General features: G+C 40.1%; 1 protein-coding gene across 8 annotated transcripts in view; it reads right to left on the reverse strand.

Moving 5' to 3' along the window:
* The window catches only part of UBE2W (ubiquitin conjugating enzyme E2 W), an 87,711-nt gene that overhangs the window by 21,745 nt on the left and 49,709 nt on the right, over nt 1–16,257 (reverse strand). For 7 of the 8 annotated variants that reach the window (XM_032759859.2, XM_032759861.2, XM_032759858.2 and 4 more), the window contains 2 exons: nt 14,936–15,038; nt 461–616 (listed from right to left, as the gene is read on the reverse strand). In XM_032759859.2, the coding sequence (XP_032615750.1) occupies nt 461–616; nt 14,936–15,038 (259 nt within the window). The remainder of the gene's footprint in view (nt 1–460; nt 617–14,935; nt 15,039–16,257) is intronic. The other variant, XM_058443747.1, reaches the window with a different exon arrangement.

Here is a 16,257-nt window from a genome sequence, read left to right on the forward strand (position 1 = left end):
TCCTCCTTCAACCTAATCATTAGGACAGGAAAGCTCTGGTTCCTGAAAAATTCCCTGAAACAGGTTGATCGGGTGGGAGCTGGCAGAGGGGAGAAGGAAGCTATGATGCACTTTTCTGAGGCTTTCCACTGTGAAATCTACAAAAAGAATTTCTTGTACACTTTTACCTGTGCATGCTTTTGGGAATAAAATCAGATAAAGAAAATACCGTATATTTCCTGTTTAAAAAAATACAAAACAGTAAAGTCTGGCTTCTACCCCATTCAACATGTAAAACTTCTATTTGGAATGAAAGGTATCAAAATAACTTTCCAATTTATTACTAAACATGAAATTCCGTATAATTTTCAAATAAAAAGCATAAATCCTTCCTCCAAATAAAAATAATTACATATTAAAATTGTTTATCTACCTAACTGAAAGAAGAGATATTATCTGGAATAATTCTGAAAAGTCCTACCTTTTCCTTGCAGCTGGAAAGCATGCTAATAATGCTAAGACAAACTGACTGGACTGAGAGCGCTGGGGACCAGTCTTCTGTTAGAATGGATAAACAGATATGACCATTGCTATAAACATGAGGATGAACAGGAATATTTTCACCAGTAAACATGACCTAAGAAAGAATAAAATTCCATTAAAACTCAAATATTCTCTATTACCAAAAACTAAAATATTCTCCACATATAACAAATATTGATTATAAAAAAACAAAAAAACCACCAATGTCAGTGCCAGGAACATGATAAACAACTGCTTATTTGTTTACTCTCATTAACTCAGTAAGTATTGGTTTCACTGAACAAATAACCACGTAGTAGGGAAAAGAAGCCAAATTCTTTTTTATTTCGGTTTTGATAAATTCTCCTTAAAAATTCTAAACTACTATGTATTTTTTACTAGTGAAAGACAACTGCATTTATAAGAATGATTTTTCAGATTCTGCTCATTGAGCTCTGCATACAAAAATCAAGTATGTTAAAATTCCAAACAAAAATATTCAATTTTGGGAAAATATGAAGGACAGGTGGTAGGAACACTCCTACTACTACTACCTGTTAACAATGTTAGCTCTAAGGTGCATGTGCAAAGGGAAATGACTGTTATATATTCCACCTCCTCTAAACTTACACATCCATTATGATGGGCACAAGTTACTAGCTGTTAATCAGTAAATAACTATGTGCCTAGACGAAAAATACAAAAGTTGACCAAGTTTCCCAATTTGCAGTTTTACTCTCCTTTCCCTTTTACTCAATTCTTCTTTAATACTGTTTTTCCTTTCTCTGTCTTGTCTCAGCAATGTTCTGAATGGTAATAAATCTATTATTTCCTTCCTTTGCTCTAATAATTCAACAAATATCTTAAAGTAGTTTTTCTTAAACTTATTTACCTAAGCAAATAGGCAGAAGAATAAATTCATATATCCTGAAGAATCTGTAAGCATAGTCCAAAGTTGCTCGAAGAAAGCAGAAGTCTTACGTTTACACTGTGTACTATATTTATTCTGCAGGTTAGCAGTAATTCCTAATTCCTGACCTCGCCAAAAAAAAAACAAAAAAAAAACAAACGAAAAAACACATAGCTGGAACATCTGCTTAAAAATACAAATTCAAGTGTCCTACTTTCAGATTCTGATTTAGTATGATTAGATTTTTATAAAACCCATCAGATATAAACCAACAATTCCTAAATCAGATTTACAGTATCTCAGCCCTGCAAACTGCCTCATACCCAAGTACAGCAGAGTATCAGTAATGAGAAATCTTACCTTAAGTTATAGCAGAAACTGATAAGAGATATACAGTATTGCTTTAGGCATACCCTTTTTTTCTCTTTATAGAGCAGAAAAAAGAACCAGTGAGGTAAATATGAATAGAATAAGGTATGCTATAGTTTAATATGGAATATGTTATAGGAAATTACCATAAGCTAAGCTTTTATATATATTTTAAATATCTAGCTATGAATCTGATTTTGTTACAATTTTACAAAGATTTACATATTAATAAAGCAGTCTTTCATATGAGTAGAGTCTTCTAATATTTCAAATATATTAACTAACATATGGGACACATTTCCTTGACTAAGACTAGATAAGACAGCAAAAGGCATTTTTTTCGCAAAGGAATGATTTTCCATACTTGCATATATTTCTTTTTTTTTTTCCTTTAAATTCCAGACATCAACCCTCCATTCCCACTAATAAAAAAAAAAGCTAAAAAACAAGTCTCAAAATAAGAGAAATCAAGTCACTTATCCTACCTAATTGCAGAAGACTCTCTGAAAGGACTTTGACTTTGTAATGGCTATGCTCTAAGCATGACATTTATCTCAATTACATCTATCGGTGCTAGTACCCTCTTCATTACTTTTTGCTAAAAAAAAGTATTGCTCTGTAAAAGAAAACAAATGCTTACATGGTCTTATAGTTCCACACTGGAGTCTGTCCACAATTGTTTGTCAATGAAATTGTATTTTTAATAAATATGAACTATAGTTTATTACATCATATGCATCTGATATTCCCATGTGTTGTAGATGTACAGAATGGGAGTTTACAAATCTTATGTACATCTGCCTTGAGGTATTATTCATTTTGCCATAAAAAGCCATTTGACCAGTAGGATATTTTCATTAAAACACAAGCAATACCCAAGAGTTTCTTCTTTGGCCACGATTATTTTTTTAAAAGATATTTTTCAGTGTGGCTCATGCCTGTAATCCCAGCACTTTGGGAGGCCCAGGTGGGTGGATCACCTGAGGTCAGGAGTTTGAGACCAGCCTGGCCAACATGGTGAAAACCCGTCTCTACTAAAAAATACAAAACATTAGCTGGGAGTGGTGGCACGCACCTGTCATTCCAGCTATTTGGGAGGCTGAGGCAGGAGAATCGCTTGAATCCGGGAGGCAGAGGTTGCAGTGAGCTGAGATCACACCACTGCACTCCAGCCTAGGCGACAAGAGCGAAACTCGGCCTAAAAAAAAAAAAAAAAAAAAAAAGAACAACTGCCAAATTATCTTCTTTGGTAAAACTGAATCACCAACCTTTAAAGAAAATAGCAACATGAAGGTTACTACATCATGTTTTGCCCAGCCAATTCAGAGCACAAGGAAAACAGTATTTTTTCCTAAAGAGAAATGGTTATAAACTCAATCATTTGGCCTGAGAGCCAGTAAGTAGGCATGAACCAAAAGGTACTCAGGAGAAAAGAGAAAGAAAAGCGATGAGTAGCAGTAGAAAACACCTACAGCAGATGCAGCAGATATTCTGTAAGCAAAGAGAACCAGTAATGAAGAAGACAGAAACAACTGTGAAGTAGAAGAGGACTGAGATAAAAATAATTCAGATCTCAATAACCTTTAAATAAAACAGCAGGGGCTTTTTAACATACTGCATGCAGGGCAAATGCAGCCACCCTAAAACTTTTAGCAACCAAAACCAGGGGAATTAATTACTTGCATATAATAGGTAACCCCTAGGGCCTAACCTGCCAGATACAGAATTTTAGAAGTTTGTCTAAACATACAAAGGGTGAATTTACATGCCAGAGGTGAATTTCTGAAATAAAAGGAAATTTTTTTCAACAGTTCATTCATATAAGGGGCAAATAAGCATAGTTTCCACAGATGGTTTTTTTTTTTCCCCCAGACAGAGTTTTGCTCTTGTTGCCCAGGCTGGAGTGCAATGGTACAACCTTGGCTCACTGCAATCCTTGCCTCCCAGGTTCAAGTGATTCTCCTGCCTCAGCCTCCCGAGTAGCTGGGATTACAGGCGCCTGCCACCACACCCAGCTAATTTTTTGTATTTTTAGTAGAGATGGGGTTTTACCACGTTGGCCAAGCTGGTCTCGAACTCCTGACCTCAGCTGATCCACCCACCTCAGCCTCCCAAAGTGCTGGGGTTACAGGCATGAGTCACTGCACCCGGCCCCACAGATTGTTCTAATGTAAACTTTGCTAATCTGGTTCTCTGCATGGGAAGAGTAACCAAGGCAGAATTTCTTCAACTGCATACTGTTAGCCATCCTCATTTATTTAATACTCACTACAAGCCAAAGAAGAAAGTGAACATTTCAGTTTTTTAACACAGTCAAGTAGTTTCTACAAACAAGAAATTATTGTTTCTAAGGTTCAAAAAAATTTTTCTGGAGTTTAAGTAGCTGATAAAACTAACTAGAACTGATGTGACAAAACAACTGAACACAATAAATTTGAAACCATAGGAACTTTGCGAACATATTCAAAATAGTCATATGAACAGCCAACGATGGAGACCACAGACATTCCTTGCTGAGTAAATTACACTAAGGAAAATGGAATTACAGATTTTTAAGGAACTATTTGATGGAAATACAGTTTTAGAAAAGGATCTTAGACTGAATGTACATGAATCAAGTTTGAAGTTGCATTAGAAACAGTCTTTTTTTTTTGAAATGGAGTCTCGCACTGTTGCCCAGGCTGGAGTGCAATGGCCCAATCTCTGCTCACTGCAAGCTCCGCCTCCTGGGTTCACATGATTCTCCTGCCTCAGCCTCCCGAGTAGCTGGGATTACAGGCACACACCACCACGCCCAGCTAATTTTTTGTATTTTTAGTAGAGATGGGGTTTCACTATATGTTGGCTAGACTGGTCTCGAACTCCTGACCTCAGGTGATCTGCTCACCTTGGCCTCCCAAAGTGTTCTCTGATTACAATTATTATAAGATAGTACTTAATGCAGACGACAGTACTTAATGTGTAACTACATAAACTGAACATAAAAGCAATCAGTTTATTGTTGTAATGGAAACTAAATCAGATATTTATGTATAACATACAATATAAGTAGTCTACCATAAATGGTATTTGACAAAAATGACTGGAGATTGGAATCTTAGCATAGCTTTCAATTCAATTCTCCCTTTTTAGTCCTCTCATACACAGCAAGCATCCATAAGTGTTCCCTGATACTCTATAATAACCAGTACCATGCAGCTATAGTGCAAAGACAAAATTATTGGACACAACGAAACTAAACTTGGATTGCCTTGGATAGTAATCATTCTCTTCCCTTTATACTCTATGTTCTTTTAGCCTACTCGTCTAATCCTCTATCTTCCTTCTCCTTGACCCCCCAAGGCTTCAGTGAATAGGGTTCACTGTTAACCTTCTTGTCAGGTGTCCAAGATGCTTGACAATTTAAGGCAATAAAAATTGTTATTCCAAGACTTTGGAAAGCTTGAACATCACCCCATGAAAGAGGATGGAAAATCAGACCAGGAAAAAAAGACAAGATGAGGACATCATGAACATAGGTTCTGGATCTCTGCAATGAATTCTGAGCAACAGAAAAGGGTCCGTGGTAAGGAGGCATGAATAGGAGGGGGGAATGAGGATGAAGAGGAAGGTAATTACTCTTTTGCCTCAGTACTTTTAAAGCTTTATAATCAAGGCAATTGTACTTTCAGCACCACTCTTAGCAACAAAATGGCTTCAAATCAAAGAGACACTGTCCCCGTCCCTCTAAAATAAACATTTTCCTTATTTCTAAATACTGAAAATGTCTTCATCAAAAATTAGCTAAAAGTCTCTAAAACAAGGCCGGGTGCGGAGGCTCAAGCCTGTAATCCCAGCAGTTTGGGAGGCTGAGGCAGGTGGATCACCTGAGGTCAGGAGTTTGGGACCAGCCTGGCCAACATGGTGAAATCCCATCTTTACTAAAAAAAATACAAAAAATTAGCTGAGCGTGGTGGTGGGCGCCTGTAATCTCAGGTACTCAGGAGGCTGAGGCAGGAGAATCGCTTGAACCTGAGAGGCGAAGGTTGCGGTGAGCCAAGATCACGCCATTGCACTCCAGCCTAGGCAACAAGAGCAAGACGCCATCTCAAAAAAAAAAAAAAAAAAAAAAAATCTCAAAAATAATAACCCTGTATAACTGCGACATTTAAAGATAGTATAAAGCCGGGCATGGTGGCTCACGCCTATCATCCCAGCACTTTGGGAGGCCAAGGTGGGCAGATCACTGGGGGTTAGGAGTTCCAGACCAGCCTGGCCAACATGGCAAAACCTTGTCTCTACTAAAAATACAAAAATTAGCCAGGCGTTGTGGTGTGCGCCTGTAATCCCAGCTACTGTGGAGGCTGAGGCAGGAGAATCGTTTGAACCCGGGAGGCGGAGGTTGCAGTGAGCCAAGATTGTGCCACTTCACTCCTGCCTGGGCAACAGAGTGAGACTGTCTCAATAAAAAATAAAAGTGGCCGGGCATGGTGGCTCACACCTATAATCCCAGCACTTTGGGAAGTTGAGGCAGGCAGATCACAAGGTCAGGAGTAGTTTGAGACCAGCCTGGCCAACATGGTGAAACCCCATTTCTACTGAAGATACAAAAAAAAAGCCGGGCGCGGTGGCTCACGCTTGTAATCCCAGCACTTTGGGAGGCCGAGGCGGGCGGATCATGAGGTCAGGAGATCGAGACCACGGTGAAACCCCGTCTCTACTAAAAATACAAAAAATTAGCCGGGCGTGGTGGCGGGCGTCTGTAGTCCCAGCTACTCGGAGAGGCTGAGGCAGGAGAATGGCGTGAACCCGGGAGGCGCAGCTTGCAGTGAGCCGAGATTGCGCCACTGCACTCCAGCCTGGGTGAAAAAAAAAAAAAAAAAAAAAAAAAAAAAAAAAAAAAAAAAAAAAAATTAGCTGGGTGTGGTGGTGCACGCCTGTAATCCCAGCTACTCAGGAGGCTGAGGCAGGAGAATCGCTGGAACCCAGAAGGCGGAGGTTGTGATGAGCCAAGATCGTGCCACTGCAATGCAGCCTGGGTGACAGGGTGAGACTCCATCTCAAAAATAATAATAATAATGATGATAATTAATAAATCAATGTAATACAGATGTATTTCAGATTTGTTTCACTCAAATAGAATGCTTTAACAGAGGAAAGGGGTACAAATACTGGATATGTAAAAGAATGGAAGAACTTTCTCTTGGATATAGAAAGGAAAAGTAGTAACAGAGTCAAGATACTAAGCTTGAGGACTTGAGGTTTTTTTTTTGTTTTGTTTTGAGATGGAGTCTCGCTCTGTCGCCAGGCTGGAGTGCAGTGGCACGATCTCGACTCTCTGCAACCTCCACCTTTCAGGTTCAAGCAATTCTCCTGCCTCAGCCTGCTGAATAGCTGGGACTACAGGTGCACACCACCACGCCCAGCTAATTTTTGCATTATGGGTTTCACCATGTTGGCCAGGTTGGTCTCAAACTCCTGACCTCAAGTGATCTGCCTGCCTTGGCCTCCCAAAATGCTGGGATTAGAGGCATGAGCCACCACACCCAGTTGTGGACTTCAGACTTTTGATGGAGATGGGCCATTCCTCCTAATACCTATGATAGAAACATCAAACTTCTTTCACACTGCAAGACCCTTTTTGATGAGCCCCAAAATAACCTTCCACTCTCATCTCCTGCTGTAATCCCCCATGTATCAACACATAAAACTACAAGAGCCTGTGCTCACAAATGTAAGGAGGCCAAGTCCTGTCACACCTTGCCCTATACTTTTCACATAAACGCTTTTTGTCTTTTAAGGCTCAGTTCTACCAGTTCAAATAGGTTTTTCTTTGCCCCCTTAGAATATTCTAAATTGGTTGCTTTCCCTTTTGCCCCCAAAGCATACAATTCACACTTCAGTTGTCGGTACAGTTGCACATGCCAAAAATCATGGAGTCTTCCTTGACTCCTCCTTCAATCCTACTCCAAATTAATCCATTAGCAAATCCTGTTGATTCAACCTTTAAAACAGGTCCAAAACATGACCACCTTCCAAAACGTCCACTGCTACCCTTCTGGTGCAAGTCACCATCATCTCTCACCTGGGTTACTTTAACGGCCTATCTGATCTCCCTGCACCTTTATGCCCTGAACAGTTTATATGCCACACAACAGCCAGACTGTTCCTTTTAACTTTAAATAGGACTACATCGTTCCTCTGCTCAAAACCTTCCAAAGGCTTCCCCATCTCACTAAGAGTAAAAAGTCAAAATTCTTACAAGGGGCTATAAATGTCCTACAGAATCTGTGATGACCCCTCCAGCCCAAATGATCTGACTAATACAGTTTGGATGTTTGCCCCCTCCAAATCTCATGTTAAAATGTAACCCCCAATGTCGGAGGTGGGGCCTGGTGGGAGGTGTTTGGGTCACTTGGGGTGTGTGCTCTCATGAATGGCTTGGTGATGTCCTCGACAGTGAATGAGTTCTCATGAGATCTGATTGTTTCAAAATGTGTGGCACCTCGCCATTGACTCTTGCTCCCACTCTCGCCATGTGAGACACCTGCTCCCTCTTCACCTTCTGCCATGATGGTAAGCGTCCTGAGGCCATCACCAGAAGCAGATGGTGGCACTATGCTTCTTGTATAGCCTGCACAACTGTGAGCCAATTAAGCCTCTTTTCTTTATAAATTACCCAGCCTCAGGTATTTCTTTATAGCAGTGCAAAAATGGCCTAATACACTGACCTAGGCCTTGCACTCTCCTTCCTGTTTATACACCACTCCAGGGACCTGTCCTACATATTCCAGATTTAGAGCCTTTGCATTTTGTCTTCATCTGTTCTTTCTCTCAACTCTTTCAAATGGCTTACTCCTGCACATCTTTCAATGTCACCTTCTCAGTGAAATCTTTCCCAATGACTCTATCCAATATTTCAACACCCTCATCTCCCCTTCTGTACTTTTCCCTCACCATCTTCCACACTATATGTATTTTACTCATTGCTTACTGTCTCTCCCCACAAGAATGCAAACTCCATGTAAGCAGGGTTTTTGTTGCTGTTGCAGTTTTGGTCATCACTGAATCACCAGCACCCAGCACAGTGTCTGTCCCATGATACATCCTCAAGAAATACGGTATGAATATTTACCTATCCAAATACTAAACAGATTATAAACTGTTTAAAGGCAGGCCCAATGCCTTTTAAATCTCTGTACTCTCTCCCCTCTCTCAAGAAACAGTATTTGATACACAATTCACGCCCAATACATGTTGAATTAACCAACCATTTACCTGTATCCTAGCATAAAAAAGCAGAATATGTACACAGAAAGATATTTTCTGTATGGCTGACAGTAAATGTACATTAGTAGTAAGCAGTGATGAAAAGATTCCTCATCTCTGTTGCCATATTAACGGACAAATTGTTTGTTGTTATTCTTTCTTTTAAGGCAAATGACTGAGCCTCTATCTAAAGCATATCTAAAACATATTTTAGATAGGTAACTTTTTCTTTTTTTTTTTTTTGAGACGGAGTCTCGCTCTGTCGCCCGGGCTGGAGTGCAGTGGCACGATCTCGGCTCACTGCAAGCTCCGCCTCCTGGGTTCACGCCATTCTCCTGCCTCAGCCTCTCCGAGTAGCTGGGACTACAGGCGCCCGCCACCACGCCCGGCTAATTTTTTGTATTTTTAGTAGAGACGGGGTTTCACCGTGGTCTCGATCTCCTGACCTCGTGATCCGCCCGCCTCGGCCTCCCAAAGTGCTGGGATTACAAGCGTGAGCCACCGCGCCCGGCCAACTTTTTCATTATAAGGCAGAACACAACACGAGACATAAAATATAACTGGTAGGAAGAAAAACACAACAAACCATAATGGTGTGTAACAGTCTTACTGATCTCATTTACAAGTATAAAAGCAGTAATTTCACAATGAGATTGATCTATTTTAGAAATATTTTCCAAACTCTACTCTTGTAACTAGTGATAAACTCAGTACTGTTCATTGCATAGAAAGATGAAAGACTTTTCTTTCTTTCTTTTTTTTTTTTTTAGAGATGGGGTTGCCCTATGTTGCCCAGGCTGGTCTCAAACTCCTGGGCTGCCTTGGCCTCTCAAAGTGCTTGGATTACAGGCATGAGTACCATGCCCAGCCAGAAATATGAAAGACTAACTTATGTAACAAGTGCTAATGCTACAGAGTTTCATCAAATAAAATTTTGGGGGAATTTTACTGCCCTAGAGGACTGGTTCCAGCCACTTTCCCAGGGCAGTGGATCTCTGGGAAGTTTCAGTTATTGGAAAAATCTTGAAGTCTATAAGCACATCAAGCATTGATGTTTGACCCATTATAATTATGTTAAAACTGTATAGATTATGTATAAATACATTTAAAAAAATTTTAAAGTATCACTGGCCTCAGAGTAGTTCTGCCATTTTCCCAATCAATGGATATTAGAATATACAACCTTTATGCCATGTGAGGGACTACAGAATTAACTGATATGAAAAAGGAATCCTCACTGGGCGTGCCTATGATCCCAGTACTTTGACAGGCCGAGGCGGGCAGATCACTTGAGGACAGGAGTTCAAGAGCAGCTGGACCAACATGGTGAAACCTTGTTTCTACCAAAAATACAAAAAAAAATTAGCCAGGCATGGTGGTGCATACCTGTAGTTATAGCTACTCAGAGAGGCTGAGGTGGGAGGATGGTTTAAGCCCAGGAGGCGGAGGTTGCAGTGAGCAGAGATCGCACCACTGCATTCTAGCCTGGGCAACAGAGAGAGACTCTGTCTCAAAAAAATAAAAAAACAAACAAACAAAAAAACAAAATTAAAAAACCAAGCTAGGCATGGCGGGCACATGGCTGTAGTCCCTGCTACTTTGGAGGCTGAGGTGGAAGGATCACTTGAGCCCAGGAGTTGGAGGCTGCAGTGAGCTATGATTACACCACAGCATAGGTATATGATAGAGGGAAACTCTGTCTCCGCACCCCCACCCCACCAAAAAGTAAATTAAAAAAGGAATCCTTATATTTCAAAAAGAGTGAGAATAACTGGCCTAGAGCTTTCAAAGGTACCAATCATTCCACATATAATCTTTCACTTTCAGAGAGAAAATTACTACATAGATAAATAGGCATTTTTTCCACACCGGTACTCGCATCTAATTGGCAGTATGGCAAAGAAGGAAAGGAAAGACTTGAGTTTCGGTCTTGACTGTTCTATAAACCAGGTATTAAAACGTGAACAAGGCACTTCACTTCTACAAGTTTCAATTTCTTCACATATAAAATGAGGATGAATCTACCTCCCCTAACCACTTCTTTTAATGAAGTTAGAAAACAAAATCAGAATGGAAGTTAAATTATGAAGTACTATAGAAATATTACCATACAGAATGCATGCAAGTGCAGAAAAAGTTAAGTTTGGATGTGACTACACAGGGACTTGAATGCCAGGCTAAAAACTTGATTCCATAGGAAATAAAGAAACATTAAGAGGTTTTACTGTCAGTGGGTGGGGAATTCTGGGGATGGTGGAGTGAGACAAGTGTGTGTGCGTGGTGGGGGGGTGGAGTGGAGTGTGGGAGTGTGTGTGTGTGTGTGTGTGTATGTGTGTGCATGTCCATGTGTGTGGTATGTAACCAATGAGATAACTGTGCCTTCAAAGAAATCTAATGGCACTGTGAAAGGATGCATAGGAATTCAAAGAAATAAAGGCTACTGTAATGGTTCAATTAAAAGATAAAAACCTGGACTAGGCCAGGCATGGTGGCTCACACATGTAATCCCAGTACTTTGGAAGGCCAAGGAGGTGGGCTGATCGCTTGAGCCCAGGAGCTCGAGACTAGTCTGGGCAACATGGCAAGACCCCGTCTCTACAAAAAATATAAAAATTAGCTGGGTATGCCATCAGATGGTCAAATCATTATTTGCTGGATCAGACCTTTTCAAAACTATCAAGCAGATAGTCAGGGCCTGTAAAGTGTGCCAAAGAAATAATCCCCTGCACTGCAGGCCATACATTTCAATCCCTCTATCTTTAACCTCCTCGTTAAGTTTGTCTCTTCCAGAATCGAAGCTGTAAAACTACAAACGGTTCTTCAAATGGAGCCCCAGACAGTCCATGACTAAAATCTACTGCAGACCCCTGGACCAGCCTGCTAGCCCATGCTCTGATGTTAATGACATTGAAGGCACCCCTCCTGAGGAAATCTCAACAGCACAACCCCTACTACGCCCTAATTCAGCGGGAAGCAGTTAGAGCGGTCATCGGCCAACCTCCCCAACAGCACTTGGGTTTTCCTGTTGAGGGGGGACTGAGAGACAGGACTAGCTGGATTTCCTAGGCCGACAAAGAATCCCTAAGCCTAGCTGGGAAGGTGACCACTTCCGCCTTTAAACACAGGGCTTGCAACTTAGCTCACACCTGACCAATCAGATAGTAAAGAGAGCTCACTAAAACGCTAATTAGGCAAAAACAGGAGGTAAAGAAATAGCCAATCATCTGTTGCCTGAGAGCACAGAGGGAGGGACAATGATCAGGAAATAAACCCAGACATTCGAGCCGGCAATGGCAACTCCCTTTGGGTCCCCTTCCTTTGTATGGGCGCTCTGTTTTCACTCTATTAAATCTTGCAACTGCAAAAAAAAAAAAAAAAAATTAGCTGGGTGTGGTGGCATGCACCTGTAGTCCAGCTGCTTCGGAGGCCGATATGGGAGGATCAGGTGGCAGGAGCTGCAGTGAGCCAAGACTGCACCACTGTACTCCAACCTGGGTGACAAAGCGAGATGCTGTCTCAAAAAAAAAAAACAAAACAAAAACAAAACAAAAACAAACAAACAAAAAACCAGACTACAGCACTGACATTAAGAAAAGAATGGGCTACCTTTCAAATGTAGGAGGGAGGAGTGTGGAAGAGAAAAACTGAACACAAAAATAGAGAGGTGGACAGTAACCCAGGATAAAGAAAAGCAAAATGTTCTTTGTTATTGGAAAGGTCAAGTTTAGTTGTGTTAAATTGAGATGTCTGGAGGTACTCAAGTATTTCAACAAGGGAGTGAAATTAAGCCTTAAAAAAAGAGGTATTCCCAGAGCTGTAGATCTGGGAGTTAGCTGCTTAAGGTGACTCAAGGTGAAAGAAGAGCGAGAAGAGTAACACAGTGCTGAATAAAGAACCTGGATAACACCAATGTTAGAGGGGCAGGCAGAAATAAAATCAGGGAAGCAGGATAAAATGAATTTGAAGTAGGACAATAGGGAGAATTTATTACAAATGCTGTAACTTACAGAAATATTAAAGAAGAAATTCAACATAATGTTTAAGTTTGATATTTGATTTAGAATTAAATATTAAGGAAAGAGTTTAGAGAACACATTTTTGACTTGGTTTCATGCTTACAGAAATATTATTTTCCTCTGGTGAAAAATCTGTAAGCTCCCAGAGTAAGCCTTCCCCCAATATCTCCCTAGTCAAAAGCTTTTGAGTTGGTGTGAAATATTCTTCCTTCCCATACCATCAATGAACTTAGTTGAAGGTAGACAAATAGGCTGATGATGAAAACAGACTGAGATCCCGTTGTCTCCACACATTTACAGTCAGAAATGATGCTGGCCAGCCAGAAAGCAACAAAAGTGATGACAATCTTCTGGAGAGAGGATGTTTGTTCTGACTTTTTATTATAGTCTACAAATGCTTATTATAGACATCTAGAGGTCACAATAGCACATACCCTTTCACTTTAACTTTTATGAAAATCATAAAAATAAGTCCTAAAAGTCTTGGTAGTTTTCTGCTCACATTTTAGAACTTAAGGAGTCAGTATCCATTTAAATCTTTGCTTTAAAACAATTATCTCTTTACTTATAGCATGATACAATAACTGACTTCTATCTCTTCTCTTACATAACTAAGAAAAGATTAAGCTGTGTTTGGTATATTGTTTAAAGTGGCAATGAAATATGATTTTCCTCCAAATAGTACACTTCAGCACCTAACAAGCTAAATTTTCAGTATCTGGAAATATTTCAGGTATTTGGTTGTATTTTGCAGAATAGCTCATTTGCTAGCAATACTAGAGAGAGTTGGCATTATGTCTTACCATTTTAGCCAACGGATCTCACAAGCCTCAAATTTTAAAAATGAAGTGCTTTGTTATAATAATTCTCCGAAGAATATGTAATTATAGTAACTCATTTACTTATCTTACCAAGCCAGAAACCTGGAAGTCATCCTAGAGTCTTCCTTTCTCTAACCTCTGATTAATCGTTTACCATAGTTAAATAGTTCTCAAAAAACATTTCTCTACCACCATTATCCCTTGTCTAAGTATTAATCTATTAACTAAACTCACTGGGCGTCAAATTATAATAATCAGACTTTGTGCTGATGTTTAGATATTTAACATCTGGTGACGTACTCCGCCCTTCCAGTACTAAAAGGCTGCAAGGACAGCATGTTAATGCAAAATCATAGTACTCCTTCCAACAGAGAACTTTTCTCTTCACCATGTGATTCTACCATCTGACCTAGGAGAAGTGCCTCCAGTTATTCCAAAATGCCAACTTCTCCGACGGCCTAGAGCAGTGGTACCCAATCTTTCTGACACAAGGGTGGATGGGGTTTGGTGGAAGACGATTTTTCCATGGATGGGGTTGGAGGTTGGATGATGGTTTTGGGATGAAACTGTTCCATCCCAGACCATCAGATATTAGATTCTCATAAGGAGCGTGCTATCTAGATCCCTCGCATGCGCAGTTCACAATAAGTCTCGTACTCCTATGAGATCTAATGCCATCGCTGATCTGACAGGAGGCAGAGCTCAGGTGGTAATGCTGCTCACCTCCTGTGTGGCCCGACTCCTAACAGGCCATGGACCAGTACCAGTCCACAGCATGGGGGTTGGGGACCCCTGGCCTAGAGGCTTGGTTAGATTTCTATTCCCTTTTCTGCTAACATTTATGGATAAGAAACAAATGAAACAATTTTAGAAGCAAAATGCAGTAAAGCCCTAATCCCAATAAAGTGTAATGTTCATATCTTGATTACATTACAAATAAGATAATGAAATAACAAATCCATCTACATACGTATAACTGATTTATATGTTTTTACTGAGTCAAACATCTCTGGCATTTAGCTATCTAAAAATACAAAAAAAAAAAAAAAATTTTAAAGCAAGGCAATTACCTGAGGAGAGTCAAAAGGATATCGACTACTAAATTTAAATAGAAGTTGAAATTTTTCCCCTTCATATAAGGTACCTGGTGCACCTTCCATGTCTACAATCCACCTAGAATAGAAAAGGCAAATTAAAAACTTAAGATAATAGAGACTGGGGTAAGGGGAAGAAAAGAGGACACCAAGTACTTCCTATACACTAAGCACTAGGACAAGAGTTGGTTATGTGTAACAGCACACGCCAGCCTCCCAATAACTCTCTGTTAATTTTCATGACCTATCCCCTTCTCTGACACTCAGGGGTGATATAACCAGATCAAGGTCAGACAGCTAGCAAAAGACAGAGCCAGGTCTAAAAAAGCAAACTAAATAAAAACCCAAGGCCAGGTGTGGTGGCTCACGCCTGTAATCCCAGAACTTTGGGAGGCCAAGGCAGGCGGATCACGAGGTCAGGAGTTCAAGACCAGCCTGACCAACATGGTGAAACTGGTCTCTACTAAAAATACAAAAATTAGCCGGGCATGGTGGTGTGCACCTGTAATCCCAGCTACTCAGGAGGCTGAGGCAGGAGAATTGCTTGAACCCGGGAGGCAGAGGCTACAGTGAGCCAAGATCGCACCACTGCACTCCAGCCTGGGCTACAGAGCAAGACTGTCTCAAAATAAATAAATAAACAAACAAACAAACTTCAAACTAAGGTGCACTGACACCAAAGCCTGTGCTCTTCCTAATTGATTTATACTACCTTATTTTTTCAAAGTACCATTTCTACAATGCTGATATTACGTATTCTATACATAACAACAAACTAAGCAACTGCCTTTCTGATTATTACTGGTGGAAGCCATGGAGAAATACGTATAGACAATGACCACAGAGAACCGTAGCTGTCAGACTTATTTTTTTCATCAACATTCTAAAGAAGATTAACAGGGTAAGGGGAGCTAAACTGACATCATTCCACTTACTCTGATGATTAAGCAAGGCTTTGTACTGCCTTTATCTCTCACTATGTTTCAATTGTTTAATAAAGCCCATTTCTATGGCATCTATGCAAGCCTACTTTGTTTTCATATATAACAATCATAAACATAAATGTGTTGTTATCTATAGTTTACATACTATTCTTATTTTAAGATGGGGGGAAGAATAAGGGATAATGACAGCAAAGATAACAGGGCAGCATTACAAGCAAAAGTGAATTGAAGTCATTAACAATGCGTTCCTAATTATAGCTCTGCCACTTATAATTCTTGTACACCTGGACAATTCTCTTGAACTTTTCGGTTATTAAACTTTCTTGTATTTAAAATACAAGAAAACAAAAGGAA

This window comes from Hylobates moloch, unplaced genomic scaffold (genome assembly GCF_009828535.3).
Source record: "Hylobates moloch isolate HMO894 unplaced genomic scaffold, HMol_V3 SCAFFOLD_9, whole genome shotgun sequence".
NCBI classification, from domain to species: domain Eukaryota; kingdom Metazoa; phylum Chordata; class Mammalia; order Primates; family Hylobatidae; genus Hylobates; species Hylobates moloch.